The 20,807-nt window shown below is 39.0% G+C and overlaps 1 protein-coding gene across 1 annotated transcript; it reads right to left on the bottom strand.

Annotated features, from left to right (window-relative positions):
* Positions 1-16,120: 16,120 nt before the first annotated feature.
* fbxl22 (F-box and leucine-rich repeat protein 22) lies at positions 16,121-20,602 on the bottom strand. The gene is made up of 2 exons (XM_006628922.3): positions 20,139-20,602; positions 16,121-16,840 (listed from the first exon to the last, which is right to left on the bottom strand). The coding sequence occupies exons 1-2, from the start codon at positions 20,471-20,473 to the stop codon at positions 16,492-16,494; spliced, it is 684 nt and encodes a 227-aa protein (XP_006628985.2). The 5' UTR covers positions 20,474-20,602; the 3' UTR covers positions 16,121-16,491.
* Positions 20,603-20,807: the final 205 nt, after the last annotated feature.

Below are 20,807 nucleotides of genomic sequence, written 5' to 3' on the forward strand. Positions count from 1 at the left end.
CCAATGTGCAGCATCCTGGAGAGGGGTCCCCATTACTGAGTGGAGTGTCCAGAAAAGCGCTATATAAGTGTAAGACTTGAGAGTGAGGTTGGGTGAGACAAGTCAACATCGTCAAACATCCTGCTGTTAAGAGGTTTCCTTTGCTCTATCACACTGCTTTCCCCTCCCCTCTTCCACAAAGCCAACCAACCCTCTCGAAGATCGACTAACATAGTTGCCTGATGAATCTGAACCATTTCAAATTGGAAAAATGGCCTTGAAGTTTTAATTAGCTACATCTATGTAAAGCAGCATGGTTTGGGTTTGTTTTCTATAAGGAGTGAAACACTCTGACCCATCTGTAATTAGTACTGAGCCTTTTTGAAACTCTACTCCTGCTTTCTCCACAGGGATTGTAAATATCACTATTGTAACAATAGTATGATTTAATTCCATGTATAATCTTTTAGATCAACTTGCTGTATGATAAATGGCATCTTATACCAGCAAATCAAATTCAAATGTGTTATTTAAATTGTAGTTGTGATGTGCGTTTACTGGTGGGCTGGGTTTTTTTAAGGTAATTGATTTTATTTTAAACTGAAGGATAAAGGAATTAGACTTTCTGACTGGGGTATAGTTAGCCCTGGAATACCAATCCACAAGCATGCACACACAAGTCAAGGTCAAACTCAGTTCCTGTGCTACACAAAGGAAATCAGCTTGATACATTCCAGCTGCCTTCATGCTTCTGCACACTTTTAGCCTATTTCAGCACATAGTTCTGTGTTATTTGCATAGGTACCAATTCACCAAGAAACAACTGGACAAGAACATTATCTCACACTTCATAATGTTTGAATGCTCCTCCTAATTTGTTTATCAACAGGTTGTGCCCTGTGTTTGTTATAATTTTATACAAGCTTACATATTTATTGAAAACCTTAACCTTATGATTAACACTCATTTATCTTCAAATTAAAATTAAAAGGGCATGTGTCAGACATGAGTGAAAAGAAAAAGGGTCCTATAAAAACACAACAAAACTGCATGTACAACATAAATACAGTACACAGAAAATAATAAACATTTTAACTGAACAAGTTTCTGGTTATGACAAAGGAGGAGGGATGATGGTGGATCCAGATTACTGTGTAACTATTCTTACTTTTGGAAGGTCTGTTTTAAAACTGAATAGGTTTATCCATTGGGGATACTCTGCAAGAGAGAGAATTGGCTTAGAAAGTCAAAACAACTGAATAGCTACTGACGCTGAAAACCAGCCTGACTGAAAGTATTGCATTCTTCCACATACTGAGAGCACAGAAAAATGGGAAGTTATGGCTCAGATACATGGTTGATCATTCAATGATTTACTCAATCTGTTTTCACTTTTATTATTTTAGATAAATGTGTTGTTTATAATCACAGAGAAACCAATTAGATACATAGCAATTCTAGTCATTCACTTTTCAAATAGGAAGTACAGTATATGCTTAGCCATTTTTTCAGGCCACCTTTAACTTTTGGAAAGATTCAGGGCAAATGTCAAGTGCAAATGTTGCACAAGCAACTCTCCACTTGATCTGTTTAAACAAACATACCGTTCCTATGTCAGACAGGATAGGCTTTCGTGAATAGAAACCATAACAAAGTAGAGCACTAGAATGTTAAGAGCCCATTTACTCTCAGGCTCACGTAAGAAGATAGGAGGAACCTATTTCTCTTTAATAGCAGGAGGTTTTTTCAGCTTGAGGTTATTGGGTTCATACCAGCATCTGCTAGCACAAATGGGCATGCCTAACAAATTCAACAGTCAGAAAGCAAAGGCAGCTTGCAAGGAATTTCCAAAATCTGGGGGGGGGGAGGGTAGTCGTTTAGTCTGAGGTCAAGAAGTCCATGCCATTGCCTGTGAGGACAGATGATCACTTACTGAAGCCTCCGAATACCTTTCCCAAATACCACAGGCTGGTACAAACTGCAGGCCTTATCCATTACGCCCAGAAGTAACTCAAACGTTTTAGCAGTTTATTTTTTTTTATTACAGGACTACTGACAATATACAGCACTCTTTGTCATTGTATGGAAAAGTGTTGCTGTTATTGAGAATTAGTTTCGCTTTCCTGACATCAATCTAAAATATTTTTAAATCTATAAAGGTGTTTAATGGAAGCAACTGTTTTACTGAGAAGTTCTTGGCTACTTCAGTCTGCATTCATCTGCTCTGTCCATATCATTACAGAAAGAAAATAATGTTTCTTCCATCCATAATTTACTTTTTTTGAGCATTTAGATTTTGCACTCATAAAAGCCTTTTCTTATATATTGTCATCATGAACCTTTATTGAGCTGCTGGACAAAGGTCTCCCACAAAACCTTTGGAAAAGTTTTACTTCAGTTTCTGTAAAGTTCATTTTCGCACCTATGTTCATGCTAGCCTTGTGCTGTCCATGTACTTGTAAGTGTTGTTTCTCTGGGCTTGGTGCAAACATACTTATTACTATATTACAGCATATCTTGGGCTGTGGATAGTGATGGTGATGAAGGTGTGTTGAAAAGAATGTCAAAAAGAATACAAATTAAATTTATTGTGTTATGTACTATAGAAGATCTTGTCTTTGACAAATAAAGCAAGAAATCTGGATCTGTAATTTAGATTGTTAAATACATTATTTAATCCATTAAGATTCTTCCAGTCAGAGGTCACTATAACCCCTGTAGTATTGTACTAGGATTTCTTAAATAGAACTAGTCAAGACTTCAGCTCACAAGATATCAGGTATAAGGCTTGCTATGTAAAATTGATTTGTATATGGATATTACCACTTTGGTCGTGGTATTAAAAATTCTTTGCATAAAACACTGTTTTGCATATGGCCTATTTCCATCAGAAAACCACCAAAATAAAACTTGACCTAAATAGAGGAGCTGACTGCAGAAATGTAATTCTTCATTTGAAAAGCAACAGTCCCTTAGTAATCAATCCAGTATAAGATGTCTCTTTGTATTTTTAAGTATGCCAGTGTGGATTCTGCTTTCTCTACATGACATTGAACACTTCTGCTGACCAGTTGCGAGGTTAAGTGGGCAGAGACATTTCTCTCAGACTTGTGCAGCAACAGTCTCTTCTGGAACAGTTTACAAGAAATGACTGAATGAAGTGTGGGAGTAACAGTCTTGCTCTTAATGGGTGTTTAAATGCTAGTTGAGCTTCTCTCTGGAAGTTGGTTTCATGCTAGAAGAAGTCTTTTCTCCTCTCTCATTACTCGTCTTCACTGTGATTAGCGTTTGCCAATGAATAACTTTTCATATTGGTGTTGCTCAAAATACACACATTCAAGATTCCTTGAAAGATGTTCACACATTCAGCTAAGCTGTGTAAATTAATGCATGTTTTAAAAATGTTCAGCAGTCATATTTTGACCCATTGTACCTGTTAAAAAAGCAGTTTTAAATTGCTTTCTTTACATTTTACAAAAGGAAAAAATGTATCTTGCAACTTAAAACATTGACACCTGTCGGGAATTAAGCCCCAGAGTTTGGTCAGTAGGTGGATTTTGCTTTGTGCTGAATCTATGAGTGCACCACTGTTAAACTGTGCTGTAGTTTCAGCTCTTTTCAGTTATTATTAATTTGTTGTTATTATTACTTAATTTGAAAGTATGGACTGTAAATTCTCTAGTTGATTTATAGTTTTCTTTTTGCCCCCAGAACTACTCAGAGATACTGAACCTCTGTGGCGAAGAGGGACACTGTACTTGAGAAGGTGGCATCCTTTCAATGTGTCGCTGTTTTTAGCACTGGTTGGAAAAGCAGCGGATGTTGACCTTGTCCCAGCTCATTTCCACTCCTGGTTTGCACAATTTGACCTCCCTAATTTTTCCCTCTAACTTTGGCGAAACAGTTTCTCGCTTCTCTTCGTGATCTGCACTATAGTGGGGCTGCTGGCACATAATGGCTGCCATATCACTGTGATGGATCTGCGCCTCAGTTAGAAGAAAAAGACGTGCTTTCAATGAAATCCAAAGTGGTGAGTGGTGGGGTTAGCGAGTGTCAATCAACCGGGCTAAAACCCCAGCCGGGTGGGAAAAGAGCAAACCGAGAAAACCACAGCTCTGAAATGTTGCGAGGCTGATTAACAGCCTGGTAATAGCTGTGTAAATGATACTGTCGGCGTGATATAAGTACCCGACGTCAATGTCTCTGGTGGTTTAAGTCCTAAATTGAGCAGACATTGATTTCACCCTTGCCAAAAGGAATACCGGGCGGGATCTAGACCAGATCAGGGAAAATGAATTACTCTATCAGGACTGTCCAGTTTTTTATTTGTTCTCTGTTCCAATTACGTTTTCTGAGTCTCAGTTGCATGCAGTCAGTAACCCAGTGCTCCAAAGGCTTCCTGTGATGGATGTTGTGGCGGACAGATACAGAGAACCAGCTCCACAAATAAAGCCATTTCTCAGTCAGCTAAGGGAGTGACAGCTGTGTGCTTTTACAGAAAATGTTTGATGTGCCTGCGGACAAAAATGATAATTTCAGAACTAAATTTAAAAAATGACGTGAAATCACAGACATACAGTATATAGAATTTATTATTCTTCTTCAGACTTGGAATTGTATAACGTTCACTCTCCTACCTATATCTGTTTATACAGGTCAAGGTCAGTTTCAAAACACACGTCTGAAGATTGTGTGCTGTAGAGATGGCCAGACTGAAATAACAGACCATGGATCGCAAAATATGGTTGAAAAAGCAGAATGGGACCACTTTCTGAAAATCAAAAAATAAAAATGAACAAACTAAAATTCAACAAGAAAAAGAATGCGATTAAGGGGAGAAACATTAAAGAAAAATCACATTAGACTTTTACAAAATGCTATTTCTAGTATGCTATGTATTTAAATTGTACAGAAAACAAAATCTCTGAATTTAGGCAAGGAATTGACCTCAATTGCTAGTAGACATCAAAAAAGCAGTTATTAACAACAATCAAAGATTCTTCCGATTGCTTCCCTCTACAAAGGTTTTCACAAGAGGATTAAATTTCAGATTAGTCAGGTAGGAGCCGAATATCGTATGTAATTGCATTGCTTGAAAATCAGTGGCTTGTAGCTGAAACCCCAAGGTGTCTCCAGATCTAATTAATCTGTCTTGGACCACAGTCTCCCAAACTTGAAAGACCAAAATCCACAAGTGAAATGACATAGACAAACACTGCTGTTAATGAGTAAATGAAGAGAGGGCTTATCTAGTTGCTGCTTGAAAACATCACCATCTTGCTAACAATTATACATGTTATATAATTTTCAAACCATAATTTGGGGTTAAAAATAATAGCTGATTTTTAATGCAGTCTCAACCATACTGGAGCTTGTAATCCATTATTTGTTTAGTGATGCCAGTGACTCAGCCAGTGAGTCACCAGTCTGTAGTGTCTGGCATTTGTTGCCTTTATGTCATTTTAGTCATCACCTTATAGAGGTCCTGGAAGCAAGCAATATTTCATTTCCTAAAAGGGCAAGTTATGTCTCTTTCATCGACCCGGTCCCGCATGATATTCTGAAAAGCATCAGTCTTTGTAAAAGGGGGTAGCAAAGGTGCATCTTTGCCAAAAGAATGAAAAATAAAATAAATACTGCACACTTCCACTTCCAGGTGACATATTTCAGGATCATAAGCACATGATTGTATTTTAAGGTTATGGTCTCTGGTTGGGATTGTATTCAAAGGAAAGGAAACACACTTCACCACACAACCACTTGCACAGGAAGTTCTATTGTTATACATTTTTGCAATACAGAAAAATCATATGATTCACCCAAACTCTTAAAAGAATCTGCTTCCGTTATGATGTTCTACCAAAGTCCTGTAAGTTTGAAATACGGGCTCAAATCAAAACAAGTATATAATTTGATTTTCTTGAAGAAATACTTTTCTATATGTTATATAGCAGGCACATCCCCAACAAAGGGCTGTGGGGATCTGGAACAAACTATTAAGGCAAAGCATACACTATGAGATCCGTAATGAAAAGACTGGCAGAGACACTCAGGTGAGGTAGCTACTTGCCAGCAAATGAACAGAATTAACATGTGGTCTTCCTCTTTCAAATGTTCTTACATATAGTGATTTATTAACTGTAAATAAAAGCAAAATTTACTTTATATTTTCTCATGTTTTTATTTTATATTTTACCCATAGCTTTGCTTTAAAAGTATTACATGTGTTAATACAAATGAGAATTATGCCAGACAGATACAGGTGGAGTCTTTAATAGTTAAAGGATTCTATCAGTTTATCTATTTCCATGAAGTTCTATTCATTTGCTTTGTACTTGCGTACCAATGATTCACATCACACTCTTGAACTAAAAACAATTTACCACAAGAATGTAAAAATTAAAACAGGTGGCTAAGCCCAGTAAACTCAGTATACATGAAAAGAAGCAGTTGCACTTTAAGAGCTACAAACATCAAAGAACTGCTTTACTAAATTATTAAAGGCTGGTTTCACTCCTGGAGACAGTCATAAAGTCATACCTGAGCAGGTGAAAGACAGGAATAGCTGTTAAGAATCCTGTGGGTATTGTTTGAGTCTATTAATTAGAGATGGCATAAACACAGCCAGCTTTAGAGGATAAAACCGTTAAAAACAGAAATGCAATAACAATAAAGCAAGGCTTAATAGAGGAGTTTACAAAACTGACAGTCTTGTTTCAGTATTGCTTTGTCTTTATTATTACTGGCACAAAATAAAAGAGCCTAATTATATTGTAATGCCACCCATAAAGTCAGTAGCTTTTTACTGCCAATGCTGCACAGCAGTAGATTTCTTTAGATATCTGGTAGAATGGAAGACATTAATCCATCATGATCACAAACCTAACTCGTGTCTCCAGTGGGAGACAACTCACCTGTGTTTGAGATAAAAGGTGGGAATCTTGTCATAATGACCTGGATTAGAACAAATGTCGCTACTTCACGGCTACTTCACGATGCCACAGGTGGGAGAACTCGCACTGCAAATAAATTTAGTAAAAACAGTCCTGCTCCATTTCCCCTTTTGTTCAGTTCCCTCTTAGAATGACAGGATGCGGCACAATGCACCGTTGAGACATTGTTCATTTGGGTCGTACTGTTAGTTCAGTCTCGCACAGACATCAACGTATGACAAGTATTCATCGGCTCCCTTCTGTTTTAGGGGAAATTTGTACTGAGCATTATAACAACACAAGACATAAAACCAAATAATATCCTAAAATTCTATGAGCATCTCTTCCAGAAAACTTTAATTACAACAATTTGAATACACTAGAGCTTGTATTAAGAAAACCCGCTCCTGTGTGTATGGTCCACCTAATGAATTTTATTTCTATAAATCAGTTAAGGTAAATACCTGGACCTAATAAAGATACAAATATTGCATTTTGTGTTTGATTCAGGCATTTTCTTTCTCAGTATCAAAAGTGCTCCTGGGCATATTTTAGTTTAGGGCTCCATTATAACCATCTATTAACATTTTAGAAATGATGTTATGTTCCCATAAAATTATTACATTCTGTACGTCTAACCTACAGTGAGGGTTAAGACTATGGTTCATACTGTGTTTTTTTTAATTATGTCCAATTAATCTCCACTGGAGTTTGGGTATCATGACATTAACATCACTTTATTAATACTTTATGTACTATACTTATGTTTAATTTCTACATTTTTAAATGCCTTGTGCAGTCCCTTATTTACTCTTTATATACTCTACAAGATTCATGCACCGAACCCCGCCCCCAGGACAACCAAGAAACATATGTGAATGAGATGAAAAAGCTGTGTCTCTTGCAGCTGTGAGCCGCACGTGATGACCTTTGGCAACATGGTGGTGGATGCTGTGAACATTCACTATTGGTAACTGTATTTGGAAGACAGGGAGCCACAGCTGAGCTTTATGTTTACAGTTTCAGGGCACAGACAGGCTTTTCCATCACTGCAGATGTGAACCCCTGCATTGTACTGCTGTCTTTATTATCTCATCTTCTAGTCAGGTTTTAAACCTCTAGGAGGTTTTATTGTACATCATCCAAAGTTTCTGAGTGGGAATAAGCCAATGAGCAACTAGCTGACCAATATCCACGACACACTGGATGATAACTATCTCAGCGATATTCGGGACATTTTAAATGGCTAATTAATATTCCAGGTATATGGAATGCTTTCATACAAGTGAAAAAACAGACTCCTGTGTCCAGCTATAAATACACAATGGATTTATTTGGGGGAAATGGAATGGAAGAATGTCTCTTAGGCCAGCTAGCTCCAAATGTGTTCAGGATCATTCTACTGACCATATAGTTAACACTATACATGACAAATGGGGGTTCCTACATGCCATTTTGTTCACAAAATGCAATCTCAATGACTCTTAGGAACCATTGCACTGATTAACCTTAAACCTGGCAGGTTTCATCATGATAAAACTTTTTTCCAGCACAGGTTGCAGGGATATGCAGAGAATGTGCCCATATTGGGACTTAGAAGCTTGGTGAAATGCCACCCATAACATTATGTATTCTTCTTCAAAAAAACATGTGGCCAAGTAACTCCAAACGTCATAGGTATTATTCACGTGACAATACAATATGGTGAAAAGCAGATCCTGTATAACTCATGTACAGTATATGAGTTATGGCAGTATGGCAGCTACCTGACCACCATTTTGTTTTCTTATATCCCATACCACAGTCTGCTTGTATGCAAATATTGTTTGTTCAATTAACTCCAGATTTGGTAGATATTCTGAACTTGCTACCAAGAAGTCAGATGTACAGCTCTCATACGAATCACTTTACCAATTGTTCTGAAACAGCAGGTTTCACCTCACCTTCCTCAGATGCTCATCTCACATGTTGAAGCAACAAGTTCTATGCCCACATTGGGTCATCAACTGTTTGATGAAACGCGTCTTATTCCACTATCTGCTCTTCTTCCAAAACTGGCCAATGAACTCCAGGCTTGGAATATATCATTCTAGTCTCCCCTTAGTTTGCTCACAGTTCACTTATGCTGTTAAAGTAAGTTGGAAGGTACTTCCTTGGAAGCCATGTAGTTGACTTGTGTACAGTGTCAGTATCTGTATCAGTAGAGTCAAGAACCAGCACACACAAAACACCAGTTTATGCTGTTTAGTTTTTTGGAAGGACGATTTTGTGTGCAAACACTATGTCCCCAAATTCACAGAAAACAGGAGGGTTACAAATGCAAAATTGTACAGATTTGGCCTGGAGTTTTTCCATCTTTTGACTGGTCTACACTGACTTTGAAGTGACAAGCAGTGCTGTCAAAATGGAAACTAGAATCTGTTCCTAGAAGATTCATTCTGGTATTGTTCTTACTAGTAAGTAGAGCAGGGCATGTTTGTATAGCCTGAATGAACACTGAGCTGTCAGAACTTGTAAAACCAATACAGAGGAGGCCCGGTCTGAGGTGAAGAAAGCTGTTATCTTGATTCTTTTCTCCTTAATAATGAAGCATTCCCCACACTCAGAGTTTTAATTCAACATCTGCATGTACAGGTACCTGCCAGACAGGGTCTTTTGTAAACAACAAACCACCACAGGTTGTTAGTGACAACCAGAAGGATTTTTGGGATACAGGAACCCTGAAGGTTTTGTAGCCTCATATAATTAGGAAGGCCTGCACTACTCAACTGTTCTTAAGCAACTGTGTTAAATTTTTTGTCTGAGGGGTACGTTTTCACTGGCCTACTGAGATACTCTGGATGTAAAGCACTCAGTGGTTTTGGTAGGAAATATGTGTGTGTTTCTGATAAGAAGATAATGTTTGTCTGTTTATGGTTTTGCATAGTTTATTAAAATTTGATTTACAAATTAAACAGTAGAATATGAAAATGGAGCCCCAGAAAGTGACTCAAGTGTGCCTTTTACAGTGAAGAGGCCCTAAGAACTGCTTTGTTAATTCAACATTCCTGCAGGGATGTAGTGCATTGAACCCATTTACAAAAGATGTAAAAGTACACATTGAGTACCCTTGAATCAAGGAATCTATTCACAACAAAACCTTTTTTCAATAAAACACCGCAATGTCTAGTTTTAGATGGAGAATACAGTATGCCCTGATATAAGGGCATAGCTCTTAAAAATCATAACATAACTCACATCCAAAGACGGAATAGCATTAGTGATGTCTTGATATGCAGCTCTGGCCTCATAAATGGGTTTATTTGCGATGCTACCACACGGAGAAGATGAAGTTGTGTTAATCTGATTGAATTTTCATTGGCTTGCTGGCTATGTAAGGTCCATTAATAAGAGCTGTGCCTCAATGATTGATTAAACTTGTATAAGTAAACAGTTTAATGTGAATTTATGTGCTAAGGCATACCAAACAAGGAAATGTGAACAGTGTACTTGTGTAGAAAATTAACTTGGCAGTAATCAATGCAAAGCTTTCCTAAGGAAATATAAAATAACCCAAAACTCAGGTGTGTAGGGTTTCAGGGATTAGTATTTCAAGCAATTGTAGACAGGTTTTTGTTGTGTTTTGAAATCTCTAATCACTCAGCTTGGGGAAACTATTTAAAAGAGTCAATTTTGACTTGATTTATATTGTAACAATTGAACAATGAAATCCTAAACCAGTACTCTTAGAGAAAATGTTGCTTTTAAAATCTATGTATAGATACATAAAGTAAAATGTCCTCACAAGAACCTATACCAGATTTATCCCTGCTTTTAATTTCAACACATTACAAACTTCAACAAGAATACTGCTTGAAAGGGATTCTTTGTATTCAAGACATGAATTCATGAATAAATGAACTGAAAGAAAAGGGCAACCAATTTTTGCCAGCAGCTAAAATCCCAAACTGTCGATTGGGTCTGTAGTTAATTGTTCATAATATGCAAAGGCCTTGCGGTTTTTCTGCTCTCAGTTAATATAAAACCTGTCTCTTTCGACACAAGAGTCCTCCCCTCCCCCTCGTCTCCCCCTCCTGCTTAATGTGCCCACACAGGCCTTCGCTCCTAGCAGTGTCACTATCCAGTCTCGACACCAGCCACCAGGGAGCCCACACACACATGGACAGCATGCGTGTGGGGGGGGCCTGGCCGAAAGAAGAAAGCTGTCAAAGCCTCCTTCTTCAGTGCTCCCCGTATGGAGCCTTAAAAGATTTCATATTTGCTAAATATTTATGAAGTTAGGAATGTTGCACAGTGCAGGGCTGACCTTTTAGTGGTATGGCACAAAAGGAGTTTTTACTCATATGTCCCGTACAATGTCAGATTTTCATATAATCTAAGATGGATGGCTTATGCATGATCAGAAATTGGAAATCTTCACGTTTAAACAAGGGTGACAATGTGGCATTGATGAGTACTGCTGCCTTGCAGCACTGGGGTCCCCGGGTCAATTCTGGACCTGGGGTACTGTCTGCGTGGAGACTATATGTTCTCCTCGTGTTCTCATGGGTTTCCTCCCACAGTCCAAAGACAAGCTGGTAGGTTAATTGGCCTCTGGGGATATTTGCCTTGGTGTGAGTCTGTGCGTGGTACTGTGTGTCCTGAAATGGACTGGCAACCTGTCCAGGGTATACCCTGCCTTGTGCCTGTGGCTTGCCAAGAAACCCTCTCTTGTGTTCATAAACTTTCATCTGTTCTCACGTAACTGTGAGTTAACTGTGCAGTTTCCTGTCTGTGCATGCAACCCAAGATATTACATAATAAAAGACTATTCCCAGGCGCGCTATTCCCTTGAAAGACATGCAATAATGTTATGAAAAGAAATACAACTGGCCCAAACTACCAAGACAGGTCTTAAAAACAGGTGTGTTACATCTAATGAAAGTTGTTCAAGCAATTAATGCAACCTTCTCTGTTGTTTGGCTTTCTATCACCCCTGGGCTCCCTTACAGGTCTTATGGATTCAAAGAAAAACAAAAACAGAATTAATTAAAATCTTGCTTGTAATGTTTCATCAAAATCAAAATCAGTGCTGTTTTTACTCCAAAGGTCCTCTCGCAATTAGAAATACAGGCCTTCTCAGAAGTGTCAATTATTTCTTCTCTCTGCGTGCCCTGAAGCTACAAACCCTTGTTATTGATCTGGGCTGAAATACAGCCATCCTTTCTTGGTAACTGAAAAGAAAAAGAAACTCCTGCAAAAATAAATACCCAGCTTGAGTTTATCAATAAGTTATTTAGCTATAGGAATAGTAATAGTTACTCAAGAGTTAACATTTCTCATCAATAAATAGCAATAGTTACTCAAGAGTAAATATTTCTCAGCTATAGGAATAGTAATAGTAACTCAAGAGTAAATATTTCTCACCTATAGGAATAGTAATAGTTACTCAAGAGTATTTCTCAGCTATAGGAATAGTAATAGTTACTCAATAGTAAATATTTCTCAGCTAATAGCAATAGTTACTCAAGAGTAAATATTTCTCAGCTATAGGAATAGTAGAAGTTACTAAAGAGTAATTATTTTTTAACTAGTAAGAGAACTTGAATCTCATATATCTCAGACTCACAAACAGGTTTTGAAGATGTGATGGCATGTTCCTCTACGCCTGTTTCTTTTTTATCTACCGAGTAATTACAGTCATATATTTTACCTTCAGATGGTGCAACACTCATAGACCCTCGTGTGCAATATGACCTTCTGTATTCAAATGAAATTTCTAGATCAGAAAACTGGCTTAGAGCTTGGAATTCCAAAATGACAAAATTATTTTTCCGTATTCACTATGTTTACACTGCTTGTTTAGGAAGAATGATACTTAGATGGTGTAGGAAATTATTCCAAATGAATCTACAGGCTGAAAGTGTGTGCAAATTCGACACATTAGGGGAAACACAAAAATAATTGTACTTCTATATTATTAGACATTAGCTAGGGAGATCTCCTTTGGCTTTAAAAAATGTATATGTCCTGGAATGAGCAGAGTTTAACTTCACTCTGAAAAGTAAACAGAAAGTCAACTTTGTGGCTGTGCGCCTTCATTCAGGTGTGGGAGTGATGGAAGAAAGGAGGAGCAGGTAAGAAGAAGTGAAAGAGAATGTGAGAAAGGCCTGGGAGAAGAGGGAAACGCACAGGGACTGGAATCCAGGCAAGGAGTTCAGGGCAGTTGTGGAAGGCATAAAACCGCAAATGAATGGAGAGATTTAAAAAGAAATGAGTTCATGTATTTTATCATTGAGTAGTAAGGGGAAAGCCTTGAACTAGTTTAACCTTCACACATCCCCTGAGATTCATAGTTAACTCTTTAAACAGAGAACTGCACATGTCTTTTGTATTTAGTGAGAAACTACATAACACTTAAGTACTGCAGGACTCACTTCTTGTTGTACAGTATTTAAAGAAAAATATTTTAAGAATCAAAAATGGTTACAATCTTCAATCACTTAAAATTAAATATATATATATAAAAACTTGAACTAAAAACAATCTTCTTATTGTCCAGAAAATTTGTCTGAAAATTACAAATGATAATAAACATCATTCAGTAGATACAAAAAAAAAGATTCATCAATAGAATGCCAAAGAGCAACTATATTATGATTTATGTGATGCTTAACATTTTAGATTTGGTTTGTCCAACACAGGCATTAGAGTTTCACTGATGTCACTGCTATTATGCTTAATGTAAAGCCCTTATAGAAACTCGAAACACCATTTAAGTGAGAATTAGGTCACTTAAATGGAGAAAATGTATTATTTGAATGGAATAATCTTAGGTGTACATCACACTAAAACTACAATGTCACTTTAAATTAAGAAGCAATGCATATTAAACTCTTTGCAATTCTCAGTTTTAACAAGATACTCCTGACATGGAATCGATTTCACATGATGTTCAACAGAAATCCCCCTGAGTTAGTACAGCCTTCATATACTGATAGAGGTCTCTATTTAAGGCTGAATCCTCCAAGAACATTCATCCACTTGGCATACTGAGATTCTGTCAAACTAAAATCAAAATATGATCCAAATAAGAGGGTATGTGATGCTGTAAACATTCTAATATCAGTGGGTTACACCCAGACTGGGTATATAGCGCATATTTCTTTAAGATCTCTTAAACGAATCCCTTATTGCTTCAGTCTGTTTTGTCAAGTATTAACCTCACATTTTCACCATATAACATAAATATTATAAAGCTGTGTTCACTTCAGAAATTTGCCAAAAATGTTCTTATTTTTATCGTTGGAATGTTGAAGATTTGTACAGAATCTAGCATCTCAATCATTTGGTTAATCATTAATTGAGTTATACATCCATAGACTATTTTTTCATTTTCTGAACTTTGGGGATTCACGCCAACCTCCTGTACTCCTATAGCATACGGTCAACTCAAAAGTCAGCAACATCTAAAAATTCTGACTTCATTATCGCAGCCATTACATGGTACACGTACCTTACTCCACTTATTTTGCAGAGATATAATTGCACTATGCAAGTTGAAACTTGTAAATTAATAAACGGAAAAAAATACACATAAAACGGAACAACTGTGGCATGCCATATGTAAATTAACAATGCGGTGTGCTAACATTGACGGTAAGTGTTGACGTACGGTAAAGAGGTCATTAAATAAAAGTTAAGTGTCCCAAGAATAGATTCTTAATCATTTGTGAAATGTCCCAAACAAGTTGGGTTTGCCCCCTTTCTCTTTAGATTGCGGTACAGATTCAATACAATAGCACAGTACGAAAGAAGAGGAGTTATTATATCGAGAAAACATGGCATGATACTGTAACAGCAATCCCCTACACGTGGCACCCTACTTTAAAAATACAATTCTGATCTAAACATGTGACTTTTGACGCCGACGCTGAACAAAGCCAAACAAGGAGACGCGTAGTCCTGCTTCCCTTGTAACTCGTGGTACAGCGTTTTTGTACCGCTGTTCTTTCTTTTTTTTTGTTGTTGTACGCGACCAACAGAAGCCTCCAGCAAATCCGTTCACTTTGCGTGAGCCGCCTAGTGCAAAACAGCAAATATAGAATAGTCACATGGACTGCACAGCTCCTCTCCAGCCTGTTTCCATATTCCCAGCGCTCTCTTACATAAAGTGTTTCTATTCACAACTCTGGCATAGAGCCAGCACGTCCTCAGGGAAACCCTGTTTGCTGACTGACATTGGGTCATTGCTTACCGTAAAGCCTGTAGGAGAACAGCACCTAATTCCTCTCTCCAGAGATAAACAGCAGTGCAAGTGATAAGACACACGCAACTACTACCGCCGCGGCAGGACCTGCACCCGTCGACGTTGAACAGGATTATGTAATCCGGGTGCATGACGTCATTTAAAGTGTTTAAAGTCAAAGTGAACAGTTGCCACATGGTTGCGTAGAGGATTCTCGGTGACATCTTCTCGGAACACTTTCAGGTCACATCGTCCACCATCTTGTGATGACGAGAACGGTCGTCCTTATTCCCCGGGTGATGTACCACTTAAATTGTGCTTGCAGGCTATTTCGCAAAAAACAATACGTTGAAAACATCATAAAGCTCAAACAGGTATTAGGGCTTGATATTATCGCCGTACGACAGCTCAGTTTTTTCCTCAATAACAACAACAACAACAACAACAACAACAACAACAATAATAATAATAATAATAATAATAATAATAATAATAATAATAATAATAACCTTTTATGAAGCGCCTTTCCAAACTCAAGATGTATATAGTGATCAAGAAAGGACACAAAAATACAATTAAAAGAAAAACATTCAACAAGAAAATACGGGTTCATACAGATAGAAGGAAGAGCCACCCCACAGGGATTTGAAGGGAGTGAATTTGTCTCTGGTGGAGTCGGAGGAAGGGAGTTCCATGAGAGTGTAATGATGGAGCCTGAATTTTCAAAGCCTTAAAAGTCAGTAACAAAATATTACAATATTACAGTATATTGAATACATGACTTAATAGGCAACAGATGTAAAGACTTGAGTATAGGAGTGATGTGTTTCAAAGGGCTGGTGTGAAAAGTCTATCTGTAGAGTTCTGGACACAAGTTTTGCACAAGATTGAACACCGTTTTAAACATTTGTGCTATATTTGAATAATTAAGCACTTTGGTTTTATTGTTATTGCCTTTGTATGTACAACACTGAAACAAAAGTTTATTGTCCTGATTTTTAATTTAAATTCATATAAATGACAAGATACCACGGACACAAACAGAAATCTGAAACACTAGTATGGGCCATAATTCATAACACAACCTCCCTGAGATCATATCATTAGAAAGAGCAAGACACAACACTCAAAGAATTAAATATAAAAAAAAACATTTAAATTCAAAAGAGGAATGTGAGATTAGAAATCAAGAAAAACGTGTTGTCTTTAATTGAATGACACTTAATTACAGTAACTACTACTCTTTAGGCCCATACCTCGGGAGTGAGAGAAAGGAACATTCATAATGACCAAAGACAGGCTTAGAATATTTTATCGCTGTCCTTTGGGATCCATAATAACAAAACACTAGTTTCAGGAATACTGGAGTAATTTTTGCAGCGTTCGTCCGAACGGTACTTTTTCCTCCTGCTTGATGTCGGGAATCATGTCCGCACTCCTCTCCGCACTCAGATGGATGGAAGGGCGCCTGTCTTGTATCCGCTGCAGTCCCGCACGGGTCACGTTGCGGCAAAAGTCTACCTGGACGGTTTGCAGACTGTGTCCGTAGGCGACCACGGCCCGCAGGGCCTCGTCTGTGACCCGCACGCAGTTCTCCAGTCGCAGGCAGCGCAGCCCTGCGCAGCTCTGCAGGACGCGAGCGACATCCCGGTCAGTGATATGTCCACAGCCGGAGAGCGTCAAAGACAGGAGATTGGGGCACCTGAGGAAACATGTCCACAGCGTCAAGCCAACACACCAATCTGCGTCGCGGCTGAAATTAAACCGTGCCAGCTGTTTCGACGTCGCACGGACAACTGCGCATTCAAGACACCCCAAACGCGCAGATATGTCTTTGCGACAGCTCTGTTGAAAACCGAAATGGGATGGAAGGTCTTCACCGAAGCCAATTTCACTCACCTGTCCAAAATCATAGCGTTCACCGACGTTAGCTATATAAAGTATATATCACACCTCTTTTTCGCATGTCTTTTCCTGCATTCCTCCTCTTCCACCTCGGCAGCTCCGCTTTGATTGAACCTCCTCGACCAACTGTATGGCCAGGGAGCTGGCCCATAATCAAACGAGGACTCACACCAAAAATACTGTAGCACTCTCAGGTTCATGTGGGTATACACCCTCAAGGTCACCGCTGGGGGCTCAAACCCGGGCCTCCGGGGTCACTCAACAGGGACCCAGCCTCTTGAGCCAAAGGGAAATCTTCCGTCAGCTGCGGTCCCTGCTGTTTAAAGGGAATGGCGGTGACGTCACCGCGCTGGTAAGCCGGCTCGCACAACCTGCGATGCCGGCCGTATGCGTTACAATACGCAAGACATTCACAAAGCATCGGATTCTTGGATGCTGTTATTCGTCCTGAACTTATTTTTAAATTTAATTCTCCGTTATTTTATGTCCATGTTATAGACTATATACAACATACGTAAATTTGTGAAGCAATAAAAGTATGTGCCACAGCGCCATTATATCGGAGTAGTGTTTAGGGCGCTAACCGTGTAATTATAAGCTTGCGGCTTCATGTCACAGGTAAGGCTTCGCCTGATGTACCCTTAAGTGTTACCTCATTTAGTTTACTCATCCAAAAAGTCCTGTTGTATAAACAACTGCAGACGAAAGTCACCTTGGTTAAAAAGCGTCAACCCAACTTATTATTAATAAATGGAAGTACACCTTTATGGTTATTAAACATTCAACTCAAAATGTCAATACCGCTACCTGGTGGCGGCATTTTTCTAGCAGTACTAGGGACGTGTAGGTTTAACACACCCCAGCTGACAACAGCAACTACAAAATGTCACTCAGCCTTACTGCTTCGGATTACATGAAAAGGTTATGTAATCTTAATACTTTACCACATGCGACTCGCACATATTCGAGCGGAATGTGGCAAGAATGTAGAATCGGATCCATTCTTTAAACAGACTCCATGGTACTCCTCCTGTGCATGAAGTGAACAAGGAAAGAGGCCAGACACTTTTAAACTCCCATTACCGATGACACATCCCCCTTTCACTCACTGCACTGAAAGAGGGCAAGACCAGTCTTTAGAAGAAACGGATGTTACACCAGTGTGTAGATTCTGAAGAATGTGCCCCTGAGATTCACAAGGGTGTCCAATGGGAACGATTAAATAAAACAAAAAAAGCAATGCATTACCCATAACATGAAAGTGTTGCTTAACCAACAGTAATACAGAAGTGATTAATTACACCCTCCAGATTTCTATAATATGTAAATTGTGATTTTTTTCCCCAAAAAATGATATCCCTCCCAGTAAGATTGACATTTTTGGCGTGCACCGGATATTGCAGTAATGTGCCTCCATTCCAACCTAACAGAATTCTGAACATCCCGTCTTTTCCTCTGCAGCTTTTAGATTTCCATGCAGATCAGGGAAATATGTGGTTCAAGTTACGTGTTTTAAGACGAAAAAAGCGCTTAATGTTGCTTTACGGTATCACCTTAGCACCCGTACTGAATGTCAAACCCAGCCTTGTAGATTCATTGACCTGTGATGACAGAAATGAACGTTTCGTTTTCAAAACGATTTTAGGGAACAGCCTTTAGATTAAAAAAAAATACATTCATGTAAGCGCTAAAAATAACGAATTTAAATTAAGATATATTATCACATTTATTTTAACAATGAAGTGGATACGTTTATACTGAAAATAATTAACACCCTTAACCATCCTCCCCGAAAAAAGACGACAACCTACTTAGCTTGAAATCATATTTAAAACTGCACGGCCTTTCCTGGAATGGAGAAAGACAAACTACAGCTCTCTGTAGAAAAGGGAGTGGCGGTAATTTCATGTTTCACCCAGTTACGTGAGGACAGACATATCACTTAAGTGTCTACTGGCGGTGAGTGGGAGAGTTCATACAGTAGTTATTCCAGGACAGGTGCTGCTTGCTTGACACTAAATAACCTCTTCTAGAGCGAGGGCAAAAATAGCACTGTGGTCATATTCTACAAATTACATTTGGTTACTTCCAGGAAGGCAAACTTTTAACGTGATTGTAGACAACCGACAAGTATAATGGTTAAATACAAGACTTCCATGTAAAATAAGTCTTTACACTTTCTTTTCAATGTCTTCTACCACAAACATTAGTGTCTATTTACAAAACTCTCCGACTCTGTACAGTATTTACACACAGCATTTAATCTGTCTAAATTAGTACAAACGCCACCTAACTGGTATTCCAGCAATGCAGGATATGCGACTTTTGATTTGGTGGATTTTATCATTGGATTTGTTTTCTTTTGAGGGTTGTTTTACATTTCAGAACTGTAGCAATCCGTGCTTCAGCTGAAGAAGAACCGAGAAATGGAATAAAGAAAGAAGTAGACGCTGAAACTCTTGAATTCCACACAAGCTTCCTGGTGTTCTGCCCATGAAGTGGACGTTATAAAGTGACGTTCAGGAGGGATAACAGCAACAAATCCATCTCACACAGCTGCACCTTTTCACTGTCATCACCAAACTAGAGGAGCTACATAAACTGAACTCAGACACCTCCCTTCACATTTGTCTCCAGCATCCCACCTCTTCCCCAACACCACCTTCCAGCTGCCCCTGGTTTCACTTAGTCTGAATGGGGTTCAAACCTCCTCATCCTGTGGTCAAGAGGCCATTAACCCCACTAGTTACGCCACATTTGTCTGACCAAGTAATCCAAGCATTCACAAAGCTTTCAATCCTTGGGTGTTGTTGTCCTGAGTGAACACAATATTACACATTGTACATCTACAAACACAGCTCCACAGGGTTCTACTTTCAAGCAAAAGAAAGCAAACATTTTGAAATACTTTTCCTGTGTGTGATGTGACTTTTTATTTAGAATGATGACTCGCACGTTTGTTTCCTATTTTGCAATAATGCAGCTGAACACGTTAATCAATGCCCTGTCAAGATTGCACTCTGCAAAACATCTAAATGTGAAAAAAACTCACTCCAACAAGGGAGCAATAAGAATACGGGGGGGGGGACACTCACCTGTTACAAACCTTGGATAAGAAATCGCTGACGAGGGTCTCGTGCTTTCTGCAGATATCCTTCTGGAACATGGTTTTCATCCAGTCCTCAATGTTGCACACTTTGACCCTGCTGGAATGCCAGCAGACAGAGAGATACCTCAGAGACGACCCGAGCACAAAGTTATCCCTCTTCAGCTCGCAGGGAGAGTGAAAGCTTAGCACAGGCCAGAGGGCCGCGTCAAGGAACACTTCCCTGAGGAGGAGGCAGGTCAGAGAAAGGCTTCTGCGGCTTTCCTTGTCCAAGAAGGAGAATAAATGGAGAAGGCACTCCCTGTTTAGCTCTGTAATGTGCATTGCTAATGGAAGCAGACCCCCTAGACTTTGGCAGACAGCTTGCTATTACAGTGCAATAGCAGGGTCTGTGAGCTGTGCCGTGCAGCTCAGATGCGTGATTCCCTCCACAATCAGTCACAGAACCTGTTGGACATATAAGGCTGTGGAATGGTGTTTATTTCGGGACAACAACTGGCGCTGCAGTCAAAAATGGAAATGTGAGCCACGCCAGGCAGCCTTGCCTTCCGAGAGCTCAGTCTCCATCTGAGAGAGCTGCGCGTTCGAGCAGATGTTCAGAAGATTGATGCTAAGGACAAAAGTTCATGTGACCCTTGGCAGTTCCGGAAGGTCCTGA

Source organism: Lepisosteus oculatus, chromosome 5, assembly GCF_040954835.1.
Source record: "Lepisosteus oculatus isolate fLepOcu1 chromosome 5, fLepOcu1.hap2, whole genome shotgun sequence".
NCBI lineage: Eukaryota > Metazoa > Chordata > Actinopteri > Semionotiformes > Lepisosteidae > Lepisosteus > Lepisosteus oculatus.